This window comes from Hemicordylus capensis, chromosome 5, assembly GCF_027244095.1.
Source record: "Hemicordylus capensis ecotype Gifberg chromosome 5, rHemCap1.1.pri, whole genome shotgun sequence".
NCBI lineage: Eukaryota > Metazoa > Chordata > Lepidosauria > Squamata > Cordylidae > Hemicordylus > Hemicordylus capensis.
In genome coordinates, this window is record NC_069661.1 from 211,288,281 (window position 1) to 211,310,239 (window position 21,959).

The 21,959-nt window shown below is 43.5% G+C and overlaps 1 protein-coding gene across 6 annotated transcripts in view; it reads right to left on the bottom strand.

Moving 5' to 3' along the window:
* GRIN2B (glutamate ionotropic receptor NMDA type subunit 2B) overlaps positions 1-21,959 on the bottom strand; it is a 366,073-nt gene that overhangs the window by 13,356 nt on the left and 330,758 nt on the right. For all 6 annotated transcript variants that reach the window (XM_053252651.1, XM_053252649.1, XM_053252650.1 and 3 more), the window contains 2 exons: positions 12,856-13,016; positions 7,984-8,171 (listed from right to left, as the gene is read on the bottom strand). In XM_053252651.1, coding sequence (XP_053108626.1) covers positions 7,984-8,171; positions 12,856-13,016 — 349 coding nt within the window. The remainder of the gene's footprint in view (positions 1-7,983; positions 8,172-12,855; positions 13,017-21,959) is intronic.

Genomic DNA, 21,959 nt, shown 5'->3' on the forward strand with positions numbered 1-21,959 from the left:
GCCTTTTGAAAGTCAAAAGTTTTTTGAAAGTCCAGGTACCCTGTGTCAACTGGATCAACTTTATCCACACACCTGTTGACACTCTCAAAATAACTCCAAAAGGTTAGTAAGGCAAGATTTACATTTGCAAAAGCCATGCTGGTTCTCCTTCAGCAGGGCCTGTTCTTCTATATGCTTAACAATTTTATCCTTTAGAATGCTTTCCATTAATTTGCCTGCCACAGAAGTTAAGCTAACTGGCCTGTAATTTCCCAGATCATCCCAGTGTTATATTGGCTAGTTTCCAATCCTCTGGTACAGCGCATACTTGTAGGGATAATTTACATATGTTTGCAAGGAGGTTGGCAATCCCACATTGAGTTCTTCAAGGACTCTTGGGTGGATACCATCTGGTCCTGGCAATTTGTTAATGTTGAATTTTTCCAGACAGTTTAGAACATCATTTCTTGTCACCTCTATCTAACTCAATTCTTTAGCTTCTGTCCCCAAGGAGCTCGGTTCAGGCACAGGAATATGCTCAGTATCCTCTGCCATGAAGACAGATGCAAAGAACTTAGCTTTTCTGCAATCTCCATATCCTTCTCACTCCCTCATCATCTAATAATGATGAAGGAGTGCCTCCCTGGCAGGTTTCTTGCTTCTGATGTATTTTAAGAAGTTTTTGTTAACCCCCTTGAAGCTTTTAGCTAAATGTTCCTCAAAATCTCTTTTCACCTCCCTCATTGTCTCCTTGCACTTCTTTTGCCAGAGCTCATGTTCCTTTCTGTTCTCTTCATTGAGCAGGCCTTCCAATTTCTGAAGGAAGACTTCTTCCCCTCTATAACTTCCTTGACTTTATGTGTTACCTATGTTGTCATCCTCCCAGACTTGGTGGTACCTTTCCTCCTTTTTGGTAGATATTTTAGCTGGGCTTCTATTATTGTGGTTTTAAATAAACTCCATGCATTCTGGAGTGAAGTGACTCTCCTGATTTTCCCTTTCAGTTTTCTCTTCACTGAACTCCTCATTTTAGATAAGTTTTCTGCAATTCAAAGTGACCTCCTTGGCTATTCTCTCTTTGCATGTATGCTGAATTTGATCACACTATGGTCACTGTTCCCTAAAAGTTCCATGACACTGACATCTCGCACCAGGTCCTGGGCACCACTCAGGATTAAGTCCAACATTGCCTTCTCTCTGGTTGGTTCCATGACTAACTGTTCTAGGGCACAGTCATTCAGCATGTTTAGAAATGCGGCCTCTTTGACATTACCTGGCTGTGAATTTACCCAGTCTATGTATGGGTAATTGAAGTCACCTATTATTACAGCTCAGTCTCTCTTTGATGCCTCCCTGATTTCCTTCTAGGGGTGTGCACGGAACCGCACAGCTGCGGTCCGGCACTGTGGAGGGGGTTCCTTTAACGGCGGGGAGGGTTTACTTACCCCTCCCGCTGCTTTGCCCCCTCCAGTGCTTGTATTTACTGTAGAAATTGGGGCGGCAGGATACCGGCAGGGGCCAAGGCCGGGTAGACAGGGCCTCCGGCGTCGGGGAGATGTGAAGCTCGTGCGCGTGCGCAAAAGGCTTGCCGGAGCCTTTTGCATTGCGGAGGGGCAAGGGGCGGCAGGGAGGTATCCTGCGGCCCCAATTTCTACAGTAAATACGAGCGCTGGAGGGGGCAAAGCGGCGGGAGGGGTAAGTAAACCCTCCCCGCCCTTAAAGGAATCCCCTCCACCCGGACCGGACCGACCAGGTCCGGACTGGTCCGGACCCATCCCTATTTCTTTCTGCAGCTCTCAGTCACTGTCAGCATTTTGACCAGGAGGATGATAGTAGCATGTCCCTAATAGCACATTTCCTTTCAGGCCTTGTATTGTCACCCTCAGAGTTTCTGTGGAGGATTTTGATCTTCCTAGGTTTTCTAGCTTTCTAGCGCTTCTTTAATATACAGTACAACTCCACCCCCAAATACACCCCCCTGTCCTTTCTATAGAGTTTATATCCAGGAATAACTGTGGCCCACTTCAGAGAACACTACCTGGGGGTCCAATCTGCTACCTAGGAGCCTACATTTGGCTTTCAGGACCTCCCAATTATATTTCCCAACATCATTGGTGCCAACGTTCACCATGTCAGCTGACACTTCCTCAGCACTGCCTAACAGCCTATCTAGATGCCACGTGATGTATGCACCATACAGGCAAGTCGGGTCACAGACCCATTTCTCTAGACCCCTAATGATAGAATCGCTCACTACTAGAAGCCCGCCCCCCCCCCGGAGGAGTATCCCCTGTGCGAAAGGATATGGGCGCATCATTCACAGAAGGGGTCCCTTCTAAAGCAGGGATTCTCAACGTGTGGGTCTCCAGATGTAATTGGACTTCCAACTCCTATAATTCCCAACCAAAGGCCACTGGGCCTGGGGATTATGGGAGTTGAAGTCCAATAACATCTGGGGACCCACACGCTGAGAATCCCTGCTCTAAAGAAGTGTTTCCCTCTTTCTCAGAATAATGTCCCTCCCTGAGACCTTCATTCTCCCTGAAAGCAGAGGAGTCATCAGTCTGGGAGTGAAATGCCTCTATCATGTCCCTGAACGTTTCATCCACATACTTCTCTGACTCTCTGGAGCTTCTCTAGATCTGCTACCTTGGTTTCAAGGGAATGAACTTGTTCCCTGAGAGCCAGGAGCTCTTTGCACCAAGCACACGCCCATGACTTCTGCCCATCGAGCAGATAGTCATACATGCATCACTCTGTGCAATAGCCTGGGAAGCACCTCCTCGTCTGCTGGTTTTCTATCTTCATAAATTGTTTTGTTGGCTGATTAGAGTAGTTGGAGATTGTTTATTTGAAAGTTAGGTCTTAGCTGAAGTTGTCAGCTATTCAACAGTATAAATTTTCTTTCCCAAGAATATGAAAGGAGTCGTAGTAGTTACCTACTCTTCCGGCTGGTCTCCTTAGATAGGGGTCCACCAGTCCAGATTATTTTTAACAGCCTCTGGCAGAATAAGGTCCTCACCTGGAGCCTTTCCCAGTCTTAATTGGGTGAGTAGGCTGTGGATCTCTTAAGTTGACACCGGAGCCCATGCTGGAGTATCCCCAATGGCACAGATGGAGCTTCTGCAAACAGCAGCAGGGTCTTTGTATAGGTCGTGGAAGTATTTCTCCCAGATCCCTGGGTGAATATGACAACCCAAGTGATTTGGACCATAGCTGGGAGAGTGCTTTGTAAGACACCAGAACGTGGCAGAATCTTTGGATTTAAAGGCCTGAATGAGTCCCATCCAGGCATCTTTCATGGCATCTCTTTTCTTATGAGCCAGTAGAAGTTTGTACTGTCTTGTCTGCTGAAAGAGATTCTGCGCGGCCAACAGTCCAGAACTAGATTTATAGACTGGGGGGCGGGGCTTTTGGGGCATTAACACAGTCCTTGTCAAACCACTGCTTGGAGGCCTGCTGGTGCTGTACATGTGGTTTGCAGTTCATACGAGAGAGAGAGTTCCTGGACTAGGGCACTGGAGGACTCCAAGGGTGTAACAGCAGGGTTGTTAGTAGGGATGATTGAATGTGCTGCAGGTGGTCAGAGGCAAGTAGCTCACTTAGTGCTTGATCCAGCTGTGGGAACCATTTAGCATGGCAATATGCTCCTGCCACCAAGGATATGGGGGGATTATAACAATTCTCTAGGACTGGTGAATGAAGGGCTTTAAAGGGAGCAAAACTGGGAGATGATCACTGTCAAATTTGGGGGTAACCTCAAATATCTCCACTTGGGCACCTGCCGGGGTGTGTGTGTGTCTGAATTGTGAGACGAAGATTTCATGATATCTGTGATGTCAGGTGTCTGTAAGGCTAACCCACAACTTCTGGCAGGCCTGTCACTCCACCTGATGGCGGGCTTGTTGGGGGAGGGCCCTGCATCATCCATTTCACTACCATTTTAAGAACTTAAACAAAAGTCTGACAAATGCACCGACAATTTTCTTTTAATCTGAGTATGTGTGTGAGTAGCATTAGCAGAAGTGTGGCGTGATTTTGGAGTTGAGTAGTTGGAATAGTTTGAAATTGCTTTGGGGAGTTGAATATCCATGTCAGAGTCTGAATCTGTGAGTGTGACATTCTCCCCATGCCCTGATTGCAAAGTTAAAGTCAACAGAGGTTTAATATTGTTTTTTACTTTAAGCAATTGATTTTTAAGTGATTCAGTTTATCCTGAATGGCTTTATGCAGCTGAATTTCCCCAGTCAAATTGGAGATAGCTTGCTTGGCTTTGCCACAGCTAGGGGATTTATTGTCCTTGGGGCTAATGGGTTTAATGGTAGGGCTATTAATCTCTTGGCCAGAGATAAGATCTCTAATTACAGGGTCTGCAAAAACATGAATAAGTTGGTAGCCATAAAAAAGCAAGCGACCTGGCTGGTGTGTCAATTTTGTCACCAGTGCTGCATTTTGAAAGGTTAGAAATAGCCTTCTGAAATGCCGATGAGCAGGCAGAAAGAAGTATGAGATTAAGCCAATGTTTTCTGGTTGTGAGTTTGAAAAGTAGGACAGAGAGCAAGTAATCTCCTTATGGTTTGTCCATCTATGATGAGCACTACAAGGAATTTCAAGGACATTCTGATTGTTCTGAAGCACTCACGGAAAGAAGTTTGTTTGGCTATTAATTCCCAAGAAGCCTGGTGATATCGTGAAGAAGTGGAGACAGATGCAAAGGGAGCAGCTGGTCAGGGGTTAGTGACAACATGCTCTGATTAGTTTTTAACCCCTTGGTGGTCCTGGGCTATACATTGATCAAACACCTGCCTCAGACTGTCCAATTTTTCAGTAATAATGTTCATCAGTCCGAGAATGGTGATCAGGGATTCTGCTGAAATAATGCAGGCATCGCTGAGTTGTTGAGTGATGAGATCAAGGGAAGGGCAGGATGCACGGCTGAAAAGTGTCAGGCCCCTATCTCTCTGATCCGGGGAACTGCTTAGAGTGGCCCTCTGAGATGGCTTGGATCCATTTTGTTTAATAGCCAGCTTGAGTGAAGCAGCCCCTTTGTCTGAGAGGAAGGGGGCCTCTGTGCCCAGAGCTGTGAATCTATTCTTGGTACTCACAGTGTACATATCTCCCGCTGCTGCCTCTGGGCAGTGGGGAGGAAGGCAATGATCTTGAATTGTTTCTTTTTTCCAATGCATCCTCCAATATTGTTGCCTGGACTCTTGTTGGCAGGGCTCTTGCGAGATCTCTTCCTCCCCCTGGGGAGAGGCAAGCCCCTGGAAGGCATGCACAGGAGGGAGGGTAAAGCCCTCTCCAAAAATCTGCTCCTGAGGGTTAGGGGACACTTGGGTGCAGATTTTGGGGGTGCAGTGCAGAACCAGGGACTGGCAAAAATCACCCATACCCCTGAAAAAGAACTTCTTAAGTCATTCTTAGTATCCAGCCCAATTATTTATAGGTACTTGTGTTTAAGAAGAGTTTGCAATCAGGAACACACACACAGAGGCCCTACTTGAAGGCTTACAATCTAAAATATTTATGCCATATAATAGCTGCCTTGATTAGGTTATAAAAAGACAGAACATACAGCTTGGAAATAAGGAAATAAGTCAGATTTTTATGCCTTTAGGGGGAATCTATGGGCGATTCTTGTTGGAAGTTTTAGGTTTACTTGTTTTTTTTACCTAGTAATGTTTTGCAATATGAAGATTCCTACTCCCTGACAAATCATATCAATTGTTTGGAATAAGCATTATTATGTAACTTGAAATTAATAATAATCAGAAATGAAACTATAACCAAAATCATGAATTATCATAATGTAATACTCAATATGTTTGCAAAAAAATATGTAAGTAGTGGTATTTCTCATGAACTGATTGTAACACAGAATTCTCAGTAACTAAAGCACATTAATGAAGTGGGATTAGGCATAAAGTATTAACTAAAACTGCTGCAAATCCCATTTTAAAATCTTTTGCCCCCATTTTAATTAACAAGGCATCTCTTACAGATGTAGTGAGAAATATTGTGCAGCTCAGAGACTTTAATATGGCTTTATTATATGAGTCAGAGAACTCTGGACTGCACAGTGAATTCTACTGAAGGCCAAGCTACATGTGCTGTTAAATCCATGATTAGGGATGATCGACTTGTTTACTGAGTAAACAGCAGCCAGCTTGAGAGGCCATGTGGATTGTGGGAGAGTAGGGGGATTTGTGTTCATTCCCCATGGTCCAAATCCAGATCATAGGCCCACATACACTATTCAATAATAGTGTTACACTGTTGAATGAATGAATGAATGAATGAATGAATGAATAAATGAAATAACTCTAACAAGCTTGGCGCCAATGAGAGGTGTTCCCCCCTCCCGCCCCATTAATTAGCAGCTGTGACAAGGGGGCTGATCCAGACCGGAGTCTGGAACCATGGGTAAGAATGGGGTTTAAGACTACCTATGCCTGCCTCAGTCCAGATCCATGGGGGACAGGGGGCTGATCTGGACACACTTTACTCAGTTAAAAATAATCCCACCAGCTCTAATAATAGGTTTATCAGTTTGGCCCTGAGAAGCAATATTTCTCATCTCATCTGTAAAAGGTTTTGTGAGACTGTTTCAATGTCTACCTTCTTGCTGCTACACTATTTTATTAGTGCTTGATTAACCGGCTGTATTGCATTCACTGTTAATTTCTCAGAAAGATGTTAATATATAGGGAGGGAGGGGCAAATCTGAAGAAAGATTTTCCAAGGTTTTCTTCCTACTTCCATTATGCCATTTAACCCCCCCCCCAAAAAAAAACCACAGTGATATTTCCAATAACATGACTGATAAAAGCAAATCGGTTTAGGTACAGTGAAATAATTGCAAACTATTTTACTCCGATTAACTGCTGAATTCCCAAATCTCCTTTATAAATGGGTGAACCTCCCTGGGCTTCCATTCCTCCAGTTTTGTTTCCATCTGCACATCATTTACAGTTGCTTTGAGACTGGCAACTATATGAGGGAGGGTAGCAAATGCTTCTCTTTCAACATTCCCACATGTGTTAATTCTGCATTTAAATATATACAAGAATGGACCCACAATAGAATGCTGCAGTATCTACCTGGTGCGCATATGTTACCCGAGTCTGTGGCTGAGCATGGTAAAAAAACAAATGTTCACAGCAAAGACAGTAGTGCCTGTTCTAACCTGGGTCATACTTCATATGCAACATTTTCCTTTGTTTTCTGAGTATTTTGTAGTGGGGGTGGAGGGACTGGTGCACAGTCCCAGCTCCTTTTCATAGCCCTTTCCCTTCAGAAACACAAAGCTGTGAAATGGCTGATGAGAAAACAAATGAGTTTTACACACTTTCCCCCTGAGAAGCAGAAAAGCTTGTGCCTGTGGACCTCCCAGCAGTATCTGGTGGACCACTGTGTGAAACAGGATGCTGGACTAGATGGGCCTTGGGCCTGATCCAGCAGGGCTGTTCTTATGTTCACTCCCTCGCCACAGAGTTCCATTATCTCTACCCACCTGGTTATCTGTTGTCTGAGCTCAGAAACATTCAGTTCCACTGACTAACATGGGGGGCAGTAAGGGGGTGGGAGTTGGCCCCCTTAGATTTTTTGAACACCGATTTCTGTTCAGATTTTTTGAACACCGACATATCTGTGGGTCACCCCAAGTCTGCCATACTCCCCTCTTGTCCACAGGCACTCTGGCTCTCTGTCCATAAGGATCCCAAATTTTAGCACATTCGGAAATAGTATATATATGGCTCCATAGCTGACATACATTCAGATGCAATAATCTTTGCCATGGAATGCTCTGTGTATTCTTTGAGGTTTCTGAAATCCCCCTTATTGCTTTTACTAATATATACCAAGGATACTTTCCACTGTGCATCAGAGAGGTCCATAGCCTTTGAGGAAATAATGAAAACTGCTAGTTTTAAAGAATTAGAGGCAAGGCAAGAATACTCTAAGGGAAGAGAAACCCCTACATTCTCATCCAGAATCACTCACCTTCACCAAAAAGCTGTAGGATTGCAAGATCCACTTGACGCTTCCAGCCTGAATTCTTCTGGATGGCAATGCCATAGCCCGTGGAAGCAAATACCTTCCCACTGCCAATAGTCACCAGCTTGCAACCTTCATCTCTGCCAGCCATGTAGTTTAGCACAGCTGCGTCATAAATGAAAGCATCCAGCTTCCTGCAGAGTATAAAAAACCAAGAGAGAACACAGTGAGGAGAAGATTCCATGCATTTCTAAATTGTCATGTACTGCTGAAGGAAGTGAAGAACTCAAGTGTGGCCTCAGCCAACCCAATACAGGGAAAGCCATGCTTCTTGTTTGTGTCAGGTCATGAATGACATGATGAAAGCCAGATGCAGTAGTATCGCGGGGCGGGGGAGAGTGGGTCTTGTAGTGAGCATAAATTGTCCCCTTTGCTAGGCCAGGGTAGCTGCCTCAGTTCCCATTTGGATGGGTGACTACAGGTGAGAGCTGTAAGATATTCCCCTTAGGGGATGGGGCCATAACTCAGTGGAAGAGCATCTGCATGCTGGTCCCAGGTTTACTCCCTGGCATCTCCAGGTAGGATTGGGAGAGAATCCTGGCTGAAATTTTGGAAAGTCACTGCCAGTCAGTGTATACAATACTGAGCTAGATGGATCAGAGGTCCGGCTAACTATAAGGCAGCTTCCTGTGCTCTTATGTTCCTATCAACTTATATTTCTACAGCAACCTTCAGCCTAAAGAGTCTTAAGATACCTCGCAGCCCAGGTAAAGAACTTCATTCACTAGTGAACAACAAACACTCTCTTCTTTGGCTACAATGCAGCAGTGATTCAACAACATTCCTACCATATCTATATGATGAATTAAGGCAGTAAAGCAGACCATTTTCAAACAAAACAGCTGGAAAGATAGCACTAAGCAAAATGTAATTACTCAAATTAGGTTTGACCAGGACCCCTGCTCTTGTGAAGAATCCCATGGGCATCTTTAAAGATGACAAGTGGTTAGAAGATCAAGTTATGTCTCCCTATGAGGGCAGTAACTTCAGCTTTATAGTGCTCCACTAACCTCAAACAGAGAAATGGAGTCAGCACCAAATCAAAAAAATTGCTAGTACCAGCATTAAGAATGTGTTTGTGCCAGCCACAGTTCCCAGCTCATACAGTCTGCAGCTATTGTGGTTATTTTGTTCAGTTCAGACTACTACAACAAGTTACTCACCTGCAACTTTGGTTCTTCTAGTGGTCATCTGCACTTCTACACAAATGGGCTATGCACCTGCGCTGAGCCCTCATCGGAATCTAACAAACTTAGTTCTTCTGCTTTGGGCGGGAACCCCGCCCCCAGTCGCTATATGCGGCTGTGCCACTCCTCATCCCCTCAGTTACAGAGTCCAGCTTCAGTGAACCCTGCAGGGAGGACAGGAGGGCATGTAGAAGTACAGATGACCACTATGAGAACCAAAAAGTTACAGGTGAGTAACCTGTTGTTCTTGGACGTGGTCTCTGTCTTCTACACAAATGGACGCATAACAAGCTAGCACCCAAGGAGGAGGGAAGAACAGAAGCAAATATAATCTGCCAGAATTTTTTATTTCAGAAAAAAATACATCAACTGAAAATGGATTAAAGGACACTCCTGCCAAATACAGCATCATTCCGTGCCCTGGTATCAATGGCATAATGATGGATAAATGAATTGAGTGAAGCCCAAGTAGCTGCCTGACATATAGTGTCCAATGGGACCACACGATCAAAGGCCATAGAGGCCGCCATGGACCTAACAGAGTGTGCCTTAATAGTTGCAGGCAACTGCTTATGAGCCAACTGATAACAAAACTCAATTGTGGAAACTATTCACTTAGACATGGATTGGGCCAAGACTGTATGATGGCCCATCATACAGAACGAATAAGGAAGGAGATTTTCTCCACTCAGCAGACCTCTGAACATAGAAGGACAATGCCCTTCGGACGTCTAAACAGTGCAACCTCCATTTTGCATCCGATGAAGAATTTGGAAAAAACAAGGGCAAAATGAGCGGGGACTAACGGTGAAACATAGACACCACTTTGGGCAGGAACTTGACATCTGTCCTGAGTATGACCTTGTCCTTATGGAACTGAAGGTACAGCTGGTCAGTCCTCAGGGCCCGTAACTCACTCACCCTCCTGGTAGAGGTAATGGCCATCAAAAAGGCGACCTTCCAGGTCAGGAGATGAGGATCAATCGAAGCCAAAGGCTCAAACGACGGCCATAGTAGACGAGCCAAGACTACTGACAGGTCTCAAGCTGGTGACATAACCGGATCGTCTGGGAACATGTGCGTCAAACCTTTCAGAAAACTTGTTACCACTGGAACGTTAAACCATGAAGTCCAGTCAGAGGGGGAACGTGCCACAATGGCAGCCAAATACACCTTAAGGGATGAAAGCTTTAAGGGACAATAAACAGACTCCTTAAGGGACAATAGATAATTACAAATATCTTGTACAGATGGATTAAATGCATCAAATCCATGCAGGGAAGTGAAGGAAGTGAAACGAGTCCACTTGTGATGATATGACTTCCATGTGGACTGCTTTCTAGCAGCAACCAAAACTTCCTTAAGTCTCAACGGGAAGTGGGCAAGACCTGCCATGCAGTCAGATGGAGGGACCGAACATCCGGGAGGAGCACCCATCCCTGTTCCTGAGACAGCAGGTCCAGCAGGACAGGACAGGACAGGCATTTCCAGTTCATCGCCAAGCATATCAGCGTCAGAAACCAAGGCCTTCTGGGCCACCACGGGACTATCAGGATTGCCCTGGATCGGTCCATCTTCAATTTGCACAGGACTCTCGGAATGAGGGGAAACACATAGAGAAGAGGGCCCGTCCATGACAGGATGAAGGCATCGCCTAAAGAACTCTCACCCTCCCCTCCCCTGGAGCAGTAGAGGGCACATTGTGCATTGTCCCAGGAAGCAAGTAAGTCCAGAGTTGGGATCCCCCAATGTACAAATATGTCCCGCAGAACACCCTGATGTAATGCCCACTCGTGGGAGACCACCGTCATTCTGCTCAGAGTGCTTCGTGAACTTCTGGCAATGAAGACAGGTCTTGACAATGTGGGACTCCCCCAAGCACAAGAGACACTCGGTATGAGTATCAGGGGAAGAGATCTTAGATCCGCAGTGGATACATTTTTAAAAGTTTGTTGTGCCCGGTATAAATGCCGAAGGCTGGCCGGCCAGCCACCACACTCCATCCCAGCCAGAATCGAAAACCCAAAGTAGGAAAACCCCGCAAAAAACAAAACGCAAAGAACAAAAAATGTTACTTCGTGGAGAAATAAGGAAAGAATAAGAAAGAAATCAAAAAGCAGGGAGAAAAAACAAGGAGATAGCTGAATCCTACTCGTTGCCGAGCTGCAGACTCCACAATGTTCACTGAAGCACAGACGAAGAAAGATTGAGGGGATGAGGAGTGGCACAGCCGCATACAGCGGCTAGGGGCAGGGTTCCTGGCCAAAGCAGGAGAATTGAGCTTGTTAGATTCCGAAGAGGTCTTTGCGCAGGCGCAGAGCCCATTTGTGTAGAATACAGAGACCAGAGTCGAAGCTGTCTTGGGTACTCCCATGTTCTCAAGTTGTTTTATAATACGTGTTGTATACCTTTTAAAAAGGTACAAGAAGTGGAATAGTAGTATTTGCCCAGTTTTCCCCAGTTTGCCTAGAGCAAATCTGCATCATTGACCTCTTTTTTGTCCAACCTTTGCTTAAGTGAATGAGCCAATGATATTCATGGGCTGATCCCATTTACCCTTTTTAAAAAAATGGGGGTGTCATGGCATAAAATCAGCATCACACAAAACATATTTTCACCCAGATGCTTTACCGAATGCAACATGTGCTCAAATATTGAGAGTTTTTTTAAGTGAAATATGATCAATCAATAAATAATAAATAGTGCAAATCAAGATCGCGGGATAACATAGAAGGCTGATGTGAATCTTTAATGAACCAAAATTAAGATATATGGAGAGAAATAGGAGTCCTGTTCAGGCAATTATGTTGTACCTGTGTTCAGATGTCTGCATACACATACATGTTTTTGTGTGAGTGACCATATCTGCACCCACTGCACTCTCTTTAAAGTGAACCTGGGTACATGTCCTTCAAATGCATGGTACAAATAGGAAGTGTACTGCTGTACCTGTGTTCAGTGTAACATATGAATAACTGCACCTGTCGTGTACACTTCCTGTCAACAGATTGTATGTGGAACATCAATGCATAATTCTAGTTCAGATCCCTAACTGACTGATCCTTTTACATAAAATAGGAGAAAAGGCTATCATACTGTAGTTATTTCAAGATGGCTAAACAAACAAAATTATAGGTGTCCCCAACACTTGGTTATTGCACTATAGTTTAGCTGGTTTCTCAGACCAGCTGATTTAAGAAAATATATTTTGCAACAAGAGTGGAAAGAATCACATTTTTGATTATTTCTAAACAAAGAGAACTAAGGACTGTTGCGTGAAGATGAAGTTCACACAATCGTTTGAATCTAGGTTGAAAGTCAGTAAACATTAGCATGAATGTGCGAACCCATGCCAGCATTACTGATGTTGGTTTGTGTCCAAAGATTAATCCAAGATTTCCACCCTGATGTGAGTTCACACAATCACACTAATTTTGGTTACTGATTTTAAGCTTAGATTCCAATTAATTGTGTGAACCAGGCCAAAATTATTCTAAATGATGTTGGGGTGCACATAGTATCAGGAATATCCTGGAGAAGGTTCCTCAGAACTCCAAGAGAGATCCCCACATATTCAGACTTATATAATCAACTGTATAGTTTAGGTAAATGTGGAAGGAAACAATCTTACCCTGTCTTCAGCGAGGATAGCGCATCTTGCACCGATCTTTGGTTGAACTTGACCATGTAGGCGTGCATCAGTTCATAATTGTTGCGAATGTTCCTCTCTGTACTGCCGTTGGGAACAGTCCCAAAGCGGAAAGGCGGCGAGAAAGCATTTGGGTTTTGAAACTGGAGAAAAAGAGACAGAAAAGTTCTCAAGTTCTTCCAAGGCTGTATGTGAGAGAACTGGATTCACCAGAATGTCAAATAAATAGGTAGTCCAAAGCTTTAGTAACACATTGGCATCTAGAAACAACAACAAAAAGGAAAATTCAAAGGCAAACTGAAGATGTGTTTTTATTGAGCCCAATGTGTTTTGAGTTAGTAACTCTTCTTCAGGGATACCACTTAAAGAGATAAATTTTCTAACACATCTCAGAGTCAGTCTGAATGTTTATTGAGTGGTGGGCTCAATAAAAGGCATCTCCAGTGTACCTTTGAGGTTGTTTCTGCATTAGTGATCTTCTTCCTTTCCTATATTGGCAATTAGGTCATAGTGTGCCAAACATATGATCCCAAGAAGGCATGTGTGTTCACATGTGAGAATCATGCATGTAATGGTAGTTTTATTTGATGTGTTCATCACAGTAGTTCATACTGCTAAAGGATTAATTTTAAAAAACAATCTACTTCTTTGGCTATCAAAAACTGAAGCGGAGGGGGGAAGACCTCAGTGAAAGTGCTCTTGCATACACATTTAATTACTTTCAATTGCTTTGGTGGTTTTAAAGTTGAAACGGAGGGGGGGGGGAGGCTTCCATAAATAGCAGGATATCTGCTATTCTGTTGAAATTATCTTCAGATTTCCTCCTGTCCCGGAAAAATAGCTAGGCACTGGTAACCCAGGATGCAGACACAGAGAAGTGATAGGTCCATGCAAATAGAAGACACTTGATTCTCAATGGCTGAGTTCCACAGCATTACAAATGGATTACACTTTCCACAAGTGCACCTCTTCACTTTCTTCCATAAGTGAGTGGTCGCCACTGGCATTGCCACCATTGGACTGGGGGGGGGGGGATTGGATGTGGCTGGTATATAATAATAATAATAATAACAACAACAACATAACCAACAAATGCAAGATCTAATAACACCAGAATTAATAAGTGAAAGAGCAAAGAAAATTAAAAATTGGACTGCGCCAGGTGACGATGAACTGCATGGCTTTTGGCTTAAACACCTAACAAGCCTTCATAAACAACTATCAAAACAGTTCAATCACATTTTGCAAGGAGGTGATATTGAACAATGGCTAACAACTGGGAAAACCCATCTCATCATGAAAGACCCAGCAAAAGGTGCAGTTCCAAGTAATTATAGACCGATAACCTGCCTGCTAACCATGTTCAAATTATTAACTGGAATAATAGCAGATGAAGTGATGCAACACTTATTAACTAACAAACAGCTTCCAGTTGAACAGAAAGGAAATTGCCCAAACACCAGAGGCACAGAGACCAGCTGCTGATTGACAAAATGATTTTAGAAAACTGCAAGAGAAGAAAAACCAACCTAAGTGTTGCACGGATTGACTACAAGAAAGCCTTCAATTCATTGCCTCACACATGGATACTAAAATGTTTAGAAACAACTGAGGTCAGCCAAAACATTCAGATATTTATAAAAAAAGCAATGAGCATGTGGAGTACACAGTTAACAACCAATGGCGAGACACTTGGAGAGGTTAGCATTAGAAGAGGCATTTTCCAAGGGGACTCACTATCCCCTCTGTTGTTTGTAATCGCCATGACCCCACTTTCACAAATACTAAACAAAACAGGCCTCGGATACCAAACATCTAAAACATCAAGTAAAATCAATCATCTGCTGTACATGGACGATCTGAAGTTGTATGGAAAGTCCCAATCAGAAATTGAATCACTGCTAAACACTGTCCGTATATTCAGTAGCGATATAGCAATGGAGTTTGGACTAGACAAGTGTGCTGCATTAATAATGAACAGAGGAAAAATAACAAAAACAGAAGGAATAGTACTACCCAATGGAAGCAAGATCAAGAACCTGGAAGAGAAAGAACATCACAAATACTTGGGCATTCTCCAGGCTGATAACATCGCACACACTGAAGTTAAAAGAAAAATTGGAAGTGAATACATCAGGAGAGTTAGAAAAATCCTCAAGTCCAAACTCAATGGCGGGAACACCATACAAACCATAAACACCTGGGCTATACCTGTTATCAAATACACTGCAGGAATAATAGACTGGACCCAGGCAGAGCTAGAGACATTAGATTGTAAGACCAGGAAAATCATGACCATCAGTCATGCTCTGCACCCCCACAGTGATGTCGATAGGCTATACCTCCCTCGCAGCTCAGGTGGAAGAGGAATGCTGCAAGTCCATCAAACAGTAGAGGAAGAGAAAAGAGGCCTTGAAGAATATATAAGGGACAGTGAAGAAGATGCACTTCAAATGGTCAAGAACGAGAAACTATTCAACACCAATGAAAGAAAGCAGGCGTACAAGAAAGAACAAGTCAAGAACCGAGCAAAAAAATGGAGAAATAAGTCCCTGCATGGTCAATATTTGCACAATATAAGTGGAAAATCAGACATCACCAAGACCTGGCAATGGCTTAAGAATGGCAACTTGAAGAAAGAAACAGAGGGTTTAATATTGGCTGCACAAGAACAGGCACTAAGAACAAATGCAATCAGAGCAAAAGTCGAAAAATCCACCACAAACAGCAAGTGCCGCCTTTGTAAAGAAGCAGATGAAACCGTGGACCACCTAATCAGCTGTTGTAAAAAGATTGCACAGACTGACTACAAACAAAGGCATGACAAGGTAGCAGGGAAGATACACTGGAACATCTGCAAAAATACAAGCTACCTGTAGCCAAGAATTGGTGGGACCATAAAATTGAAAAAGTGGTAGAAAATGAAGATGTAAAAATATTATGGGACTTCTGACTACAGACAAACATCTGCCACACAATACAGCAGATATAACTGTAGTCGAGAAGAAAGAAAAACATGTCAAAATAATCGACATAGCAATACCAGATATTGCAGAATAGAAGAAAAAGAAATAGAAAAAATAACAAAATACAAAGATCTACAAATTGAAATTGAAAGGCTGTGGCAGAAAAAGACCAAAATAATCCCAGTGGTAATTGGCGCCCTGGGTGCAGTTCCAAAATACCTTGAAGAGCACCTCAACACCATAGGGGCCACAGAAATCACCATCAGCCAATTACAAAAAGCAGCTTTACTAGGAACAGCCTATATTCTGCAATGATATCTATAACAACAGTAACAACATTGACAATAAAATTCAGCCATCCCAGGTCCTTGGGAAGGACTGGATAAAACAAACCAGTCAATAACACCTGTCTGACTGCGTAAATAAATAAATAAATAAATAATTTGATTTCTATACCGCCCTTCCAAAAATGGTTCAGGGCGGTTTACAAAGAGAAATAACAAACAAATAAGATGGAACCCTGTCCCTAAAGGGCTCACATTCTAAAAAGAAACATAAGATAGACACCAGCAACAGTCACTGGAAGTACTGTGCTGGGGGTGGATAGGGCCAGTTACTCTCCCCCTGCTAAATAAAGAGAATCACCACGGTAAAAGGTACCTCTTTGCCCTGTTAGCAGGGGATATCACACTCTGCTGCCTTTCTGTCCCTCATTCAAAGCAAGGTAGAGGAAAGAAGCACCCAGCTGACAAAAGAACTGCTCACTGATGGGGAGAAGATGGTTAGAATGGCCATGCTCTGATGCTGGCCACACCTCCTCTGTCAATGTGTTTCTGATGCCAGCACAAGGGGTGTGGTCAGCATTATAACATGGAAGTGCCACTCATTGCCCTCTCCTGGAGGTAGGCAGCTGTGGGGAGGAGCTGGTGGGGCAGAAAGGCAGTGGTGTGGTCACCTCCAACCTTTCTACGCCCTTGTTGGTTACCATTCATTCCAATGGAGAAAAATAAAGCCCTACAATTGAGGACCCTGTTGCAGTGAAGGTAAAACCTCCCCTCCACCCAGAGACTGCATGGTCCAGGACTCATGGATGGGGGTCCCAGAGAAGGGTGCCAAGTACATCTGTTCACAGACGCACACTGCATTCCACCTCAGGCTCCTTGGCGTAAACAAATTCTCCCTCCACCCATCACCATAATAGGCATTTTGCTAAATGACTATGTTCACCACTGACAATCAAAGGAATTAGTGCATGAATAGATAAAAATACAAGTGATACAGAAGATATAACCAAGAAATCTCAAGAACAACAGCGTAGCTAACACTGGAATTAACACAGCAAGTCATACTTTGTTTTATTGACTTTCTAAAAATCCAGCAGGCATCGTTTGGAACAATGACATAGAGAGAGACCCATATACCATTCATTTTAATTAGTGCAAATTTTAAGGGATCAGGAATTGAGGCTGAGCTGAACACATATTCTGCAGATTACTTCTCTCCCGACCAAATTGTTTAACGTTTTATGGGAACAGTGTTCAAAAGAAACAGTATGATCCATTACAAAAGTTTCAAATGGTTAGTTTATGAATTAAAATCATATTGTAAGAAGAGTATAAGAAAGTCATTACCATTAGATGTCTTAAAATAAAACTAGAATGTTCTTCACATTTTCCTAAAAATCAACTTAACAGAAATACACTGATATTGCAAGGAAACATATTCCCACAGGCTTGGAATTACAGCTAGGAATATTTATATACCAAGAGGGCTGGTCTTGTGGTAGCAAGCATGACTTGTCCCCTGAGCTAAGCAGAGCCTGCCCTGGTTGAATATGAATGGGAGACTAGAAGTGTGAGCACTGTAAGATATTCCCCTCAGAGGATGGAGCCACTCTGGGAAGAGCATCTAGGTTTCAAGTTCCCTCTCTGGCTTCTCCAAAATAGGGTTGAGAGAGATTCCTGCCTGCAACCTTGGAGAAGCCGCTGCCAGTCTGTGAAGACAATACTGAGCTAGATAGACCAGTATATGGTCTGATTCAGTATATGGCAGCTTCCTATGTTCCTATGTACTGTTCCACCCTTTCCCACTACTGCTTCTACATCCTTCACAGGTGAGACTTTGAGCAAAGTTAATACAAGTCCCCATTTAGTGTGTGTGTGTACTAAGCAGTTGCATGCTAATCTTCCAAATCTTGCTAGAGCATCACTCTTTGCAATTGCTTGCATGTCCTTTGGTTTGAAGTTCTGTTCCTTATTCCAGAATGTAACAAACAGTTCATATTTAAGAAACGAAAAGCTCCAGCAATGGTCACAGAGAACAGGCCATTGGTTTCTCTTTTCTTGATTTATCTAGCAACTAGGGTTGCCAACTCTGATGGAAACTATTCCTGGATATCCCCCCACCCAGTAGTTTTTCCAATATTTTCCACAATAGGAAATCACTAAAAACTCCTGGACTGTTTTCAATAGTCACCTGGGAACTAATACTGATTCTTGGAGACGATAGACCAATCCGGGGGGGAGGGGGGGCAGCAACCATCCTGGCAACTCTGACATCGGTTAGCGCAAGCAAGGTACTAGAGGAAGTGAGGGCAGAAAATGGAGTGGCAGTCATCTGCAAACCCCTTGCTGCTCCTGGTAAATACAATCCTTGTAAAACTCTTTTCAGGCTGAACTGCTGTAAGATTTTATATGGTACTTGGCTTACTCTGGTCACAATCAATGCTTTCTGGGGTTTTATGAGCAGTAAACTTTAGCACTGACAATTACTAAGACTCCTTAAAATCTATACACACAGAGGTGTAGTGGAAAAACAGCAAATGGGGATGCAAGTAAGGGGCCCAAACGCAGCATGAACAGGGAGAAATTATGTCAAAGCAGTGCATGTAAATAGGAAATGCTCTCCTCAGTGCTGCAGAGAGGCACTTTGTATGGCTTCATAGCACCTTTTGCCAAACTAATTAGGGGCACAACAATACAGGGAGGAAAACGGATGATATTGAGGAACATTTCCTTAACAGTCATATCTGACTTGATATGGCAGCAAAGAGATAAACTATGGGTCTGTGCAGTGCATCTGTAATCTACTTTTGTTTATTTCAGAATCAACACCCTAGGGGCCAGCACAGAAAGAACTCAGAGGCAATAAAGAAAACATGCACATTTAGATTGCCATTAGTAATAAAAACATAACTTCAAGTTATTCTTCATTCACATACACACACAACGTTGCTAACGCTCACTAAAGCTATTCTTGGATACTTATTCCCAATATTTTTTCATTACATTAAACCATTAAAATCTACAATTGCTTTCAGTCATCACCTGGAGACTGATGCCAATTCCTGGAGACTCCAGACTACTTCTGGAGGGTTGGTCTCTCTCTCTCTCTCTCTCTCTCTCTCTCTCTCTCTCTCTCTCTCTCTCTCTCTCTCTCTCACACACACACACACACACACACACACACACACACCACCAGAAACACAAAACACAGTCCACTCAAAATCCCACTAATGCAACACATTTCTTTTGTACACACTATACCATAGCAACAAGTGCCTTTTCAAACCAGGTCTATTCTCAGCCCATCAATTCAGTATTGGAATGAAAGAGACACCAAGGTAAATAAAAAATATCTCTAACCAAACAAGAAACTCAGAAAGGTCATTCTCACAACCATAACAGGTGTAGTGGGAAGAGTGGGGGAATGCAGGGTTGAACCTACCTCCCACCCCAGATGAGCAAGAAGGTCCTTTTTGCTGCGCTATCGTGCACCCACACAATCTACACTGCTCATGGCAGCATGGATCGCAGGAGGCCGGGAAAACGAGTCCCAGCCTCCCAATATCCTATCATGTACTGCATGATTAGCACGGTGCATTGACGGATCTCCCTGTGAGTTGGGCACTCTAAGCACCACACACACACACACACACACACACACACGCACACACAGATGGTTACACATAAATTTCTGGTGCATGGATATACAAAGATTACACCCCATCATCTTCTGCAGAAAACACCAGTCTTCCAATGTGTACACATTCTTCACTCTGTTGGTTGAATCAAATTAGAACTCGTCAGAATAGCTGTGTGTACACTGAGCTTTGCCAGCAAGAATGTTATACTTTTTGTGGTAATGCTGATCTCTTGTTGTGCTGGCAGAACAAGTGAAATCACCTCCATAAAGGGTAGGAATGTGCCTGAAGAAGCATCAACAGTGTGAATGCTTTTGCTGTGCTAACAAAATTATGAACATATCTTGGCTGAAATATAGGCCAGCATTGTTTGAAAGTCTTTCTAGATTCAAGAAGCCCAGTAAAGTGTATCACAGAATCAAGAATCCAAAAGTAAAAAATGGAAAATGAAAGCAAATTATTATGTCTGTTTAAAATCCTGTGAATTGGGGAATCCTCCAACGGGTAGTGTGCACTCCCCACAAAATATTTACCACTTACCCGTTTCTTTCCCCATCCACCAGACTGGAACTTTACAGCAGAAATGCAAAGTATTAGACAATACAGTCAGACTGGATTACTGTTATGTGCTCTATGTGGGACTGCCTTTGTATGTAGTCCGGAAACTACAGCTGGTTCAGAATGCGGCAGCCAAATTGGTCTCCAGGTCATCTTGGCGAGACCATATTACTCCTGTATTGAAAGAGCTACACTGGCTGCAGTTAAGTTTCTGGGCAAAATACAAGGTGCTGGTTATAACCTATAAAGCCCTAAACAGCTTGGGCCCTGGGTATTTAAGAGAACATCTTCTTCGTCATGAACCCCACCGCCTATTGAGATCATCAGGAGAGGTCCAACTGTAGTTGCCACCAGCTTGTCTGGTGGCTACTTGAGGACTGGCCTTCTCAGCTGCTGTCCCAAAGCTTTGGAACGGGCTCCCTGCTGGAATAAGAGCCTCCCCATCTCTGACAATTTTTAAAAACCTATTTAAAGAAACATTTGTTCACCCAGGCTTTTAATAAAATACCATTTTAATAGTTTTAACATTGTTTTAAAATATTGTTTTAATGTTTTAAACTGTTGTAATCTTTTAACTTTTGGTTGTCATTTATTTTAACCAATGTTTTAATTTCTCTGTTGTCATTTATCTATTTTAATGAATGTTTTACCTTTTTTGTTTTTTGTTGTAAACTGTCCAGAGACACAGGTTTTGGGTGGTATAAAAATATGTTAAGTAAATTAAAAAAAATATTATGATCCTATAGCTTGAATTAATTAATTAAATAAATTATAAAGGCCTTCTGTTGTCTAAAGAAGTCTCATTCACTCACTCCTCTACCTTAGGAAAAGCAGCAGAAGTGAGTGCAGCTTCCAAGGAGCCAGGCCTATCTCTTAGCTCCCTTCCTGGTCAGGAACTAGGCTGGATGACACAATGTGTGCAGGGGGCTCCAGTGTTCTAAATTTTTTTAAATTTGTGTACGGAATGAGTTTTGTTCTGGGTGGCAGTAGCAAGGCAGTATGTGCGCACATGCATTCAGAGTTATGCCTTCCTGAATAAACATGAGTGGGATCTAAAATTAACTGAACGGACATTTAAAAAAACTTGTGAGCGCATGCAGATGCACACGCCTTAGAGGGAACACTGGTCATCTCCCTTGCAGATTTCAGCTGGCCTGGTACTGATCTCTCTCCCTAACTCAGTCTTTCCTGCCACATGGTTTTGGAAAGGAAGAACAAACTAGGTTTGGCCTAATCCAAAAATACAGTGGGGCTATTTTTACGATCACAAAAACCGGGCTAGGAAAATCTTAGCCCGATTTTTGTGATCGTAAGAACCACCGGGCTCGCAGCCGAGCCCGGTGGTTCTGGAGCGGCTAACCCGCTCCTGTAGCCCACCTCTTAGCCCGGGTTTGCAGAGCAAGCACTCTGCAAACCCAGGCTATCTGCTCGTGAGTAGCCACGGTGCGGCTCCCCACCACAGCTACTTGTGAGTAGACCCCCGGCCGGGAGACTTAAAAGCAGCCTCCCGGCTCGGGGGTCTCCCCAGCATGACCTGCGCACTCGCGCAGGGCATACTGGGGCTTCTTGGGGCCATGCGGCCCCCAAGCTCCCCAGCCCCCGCCAGCTCCGTCTCGGAGCCAACCATTGTGTGGGCGGCC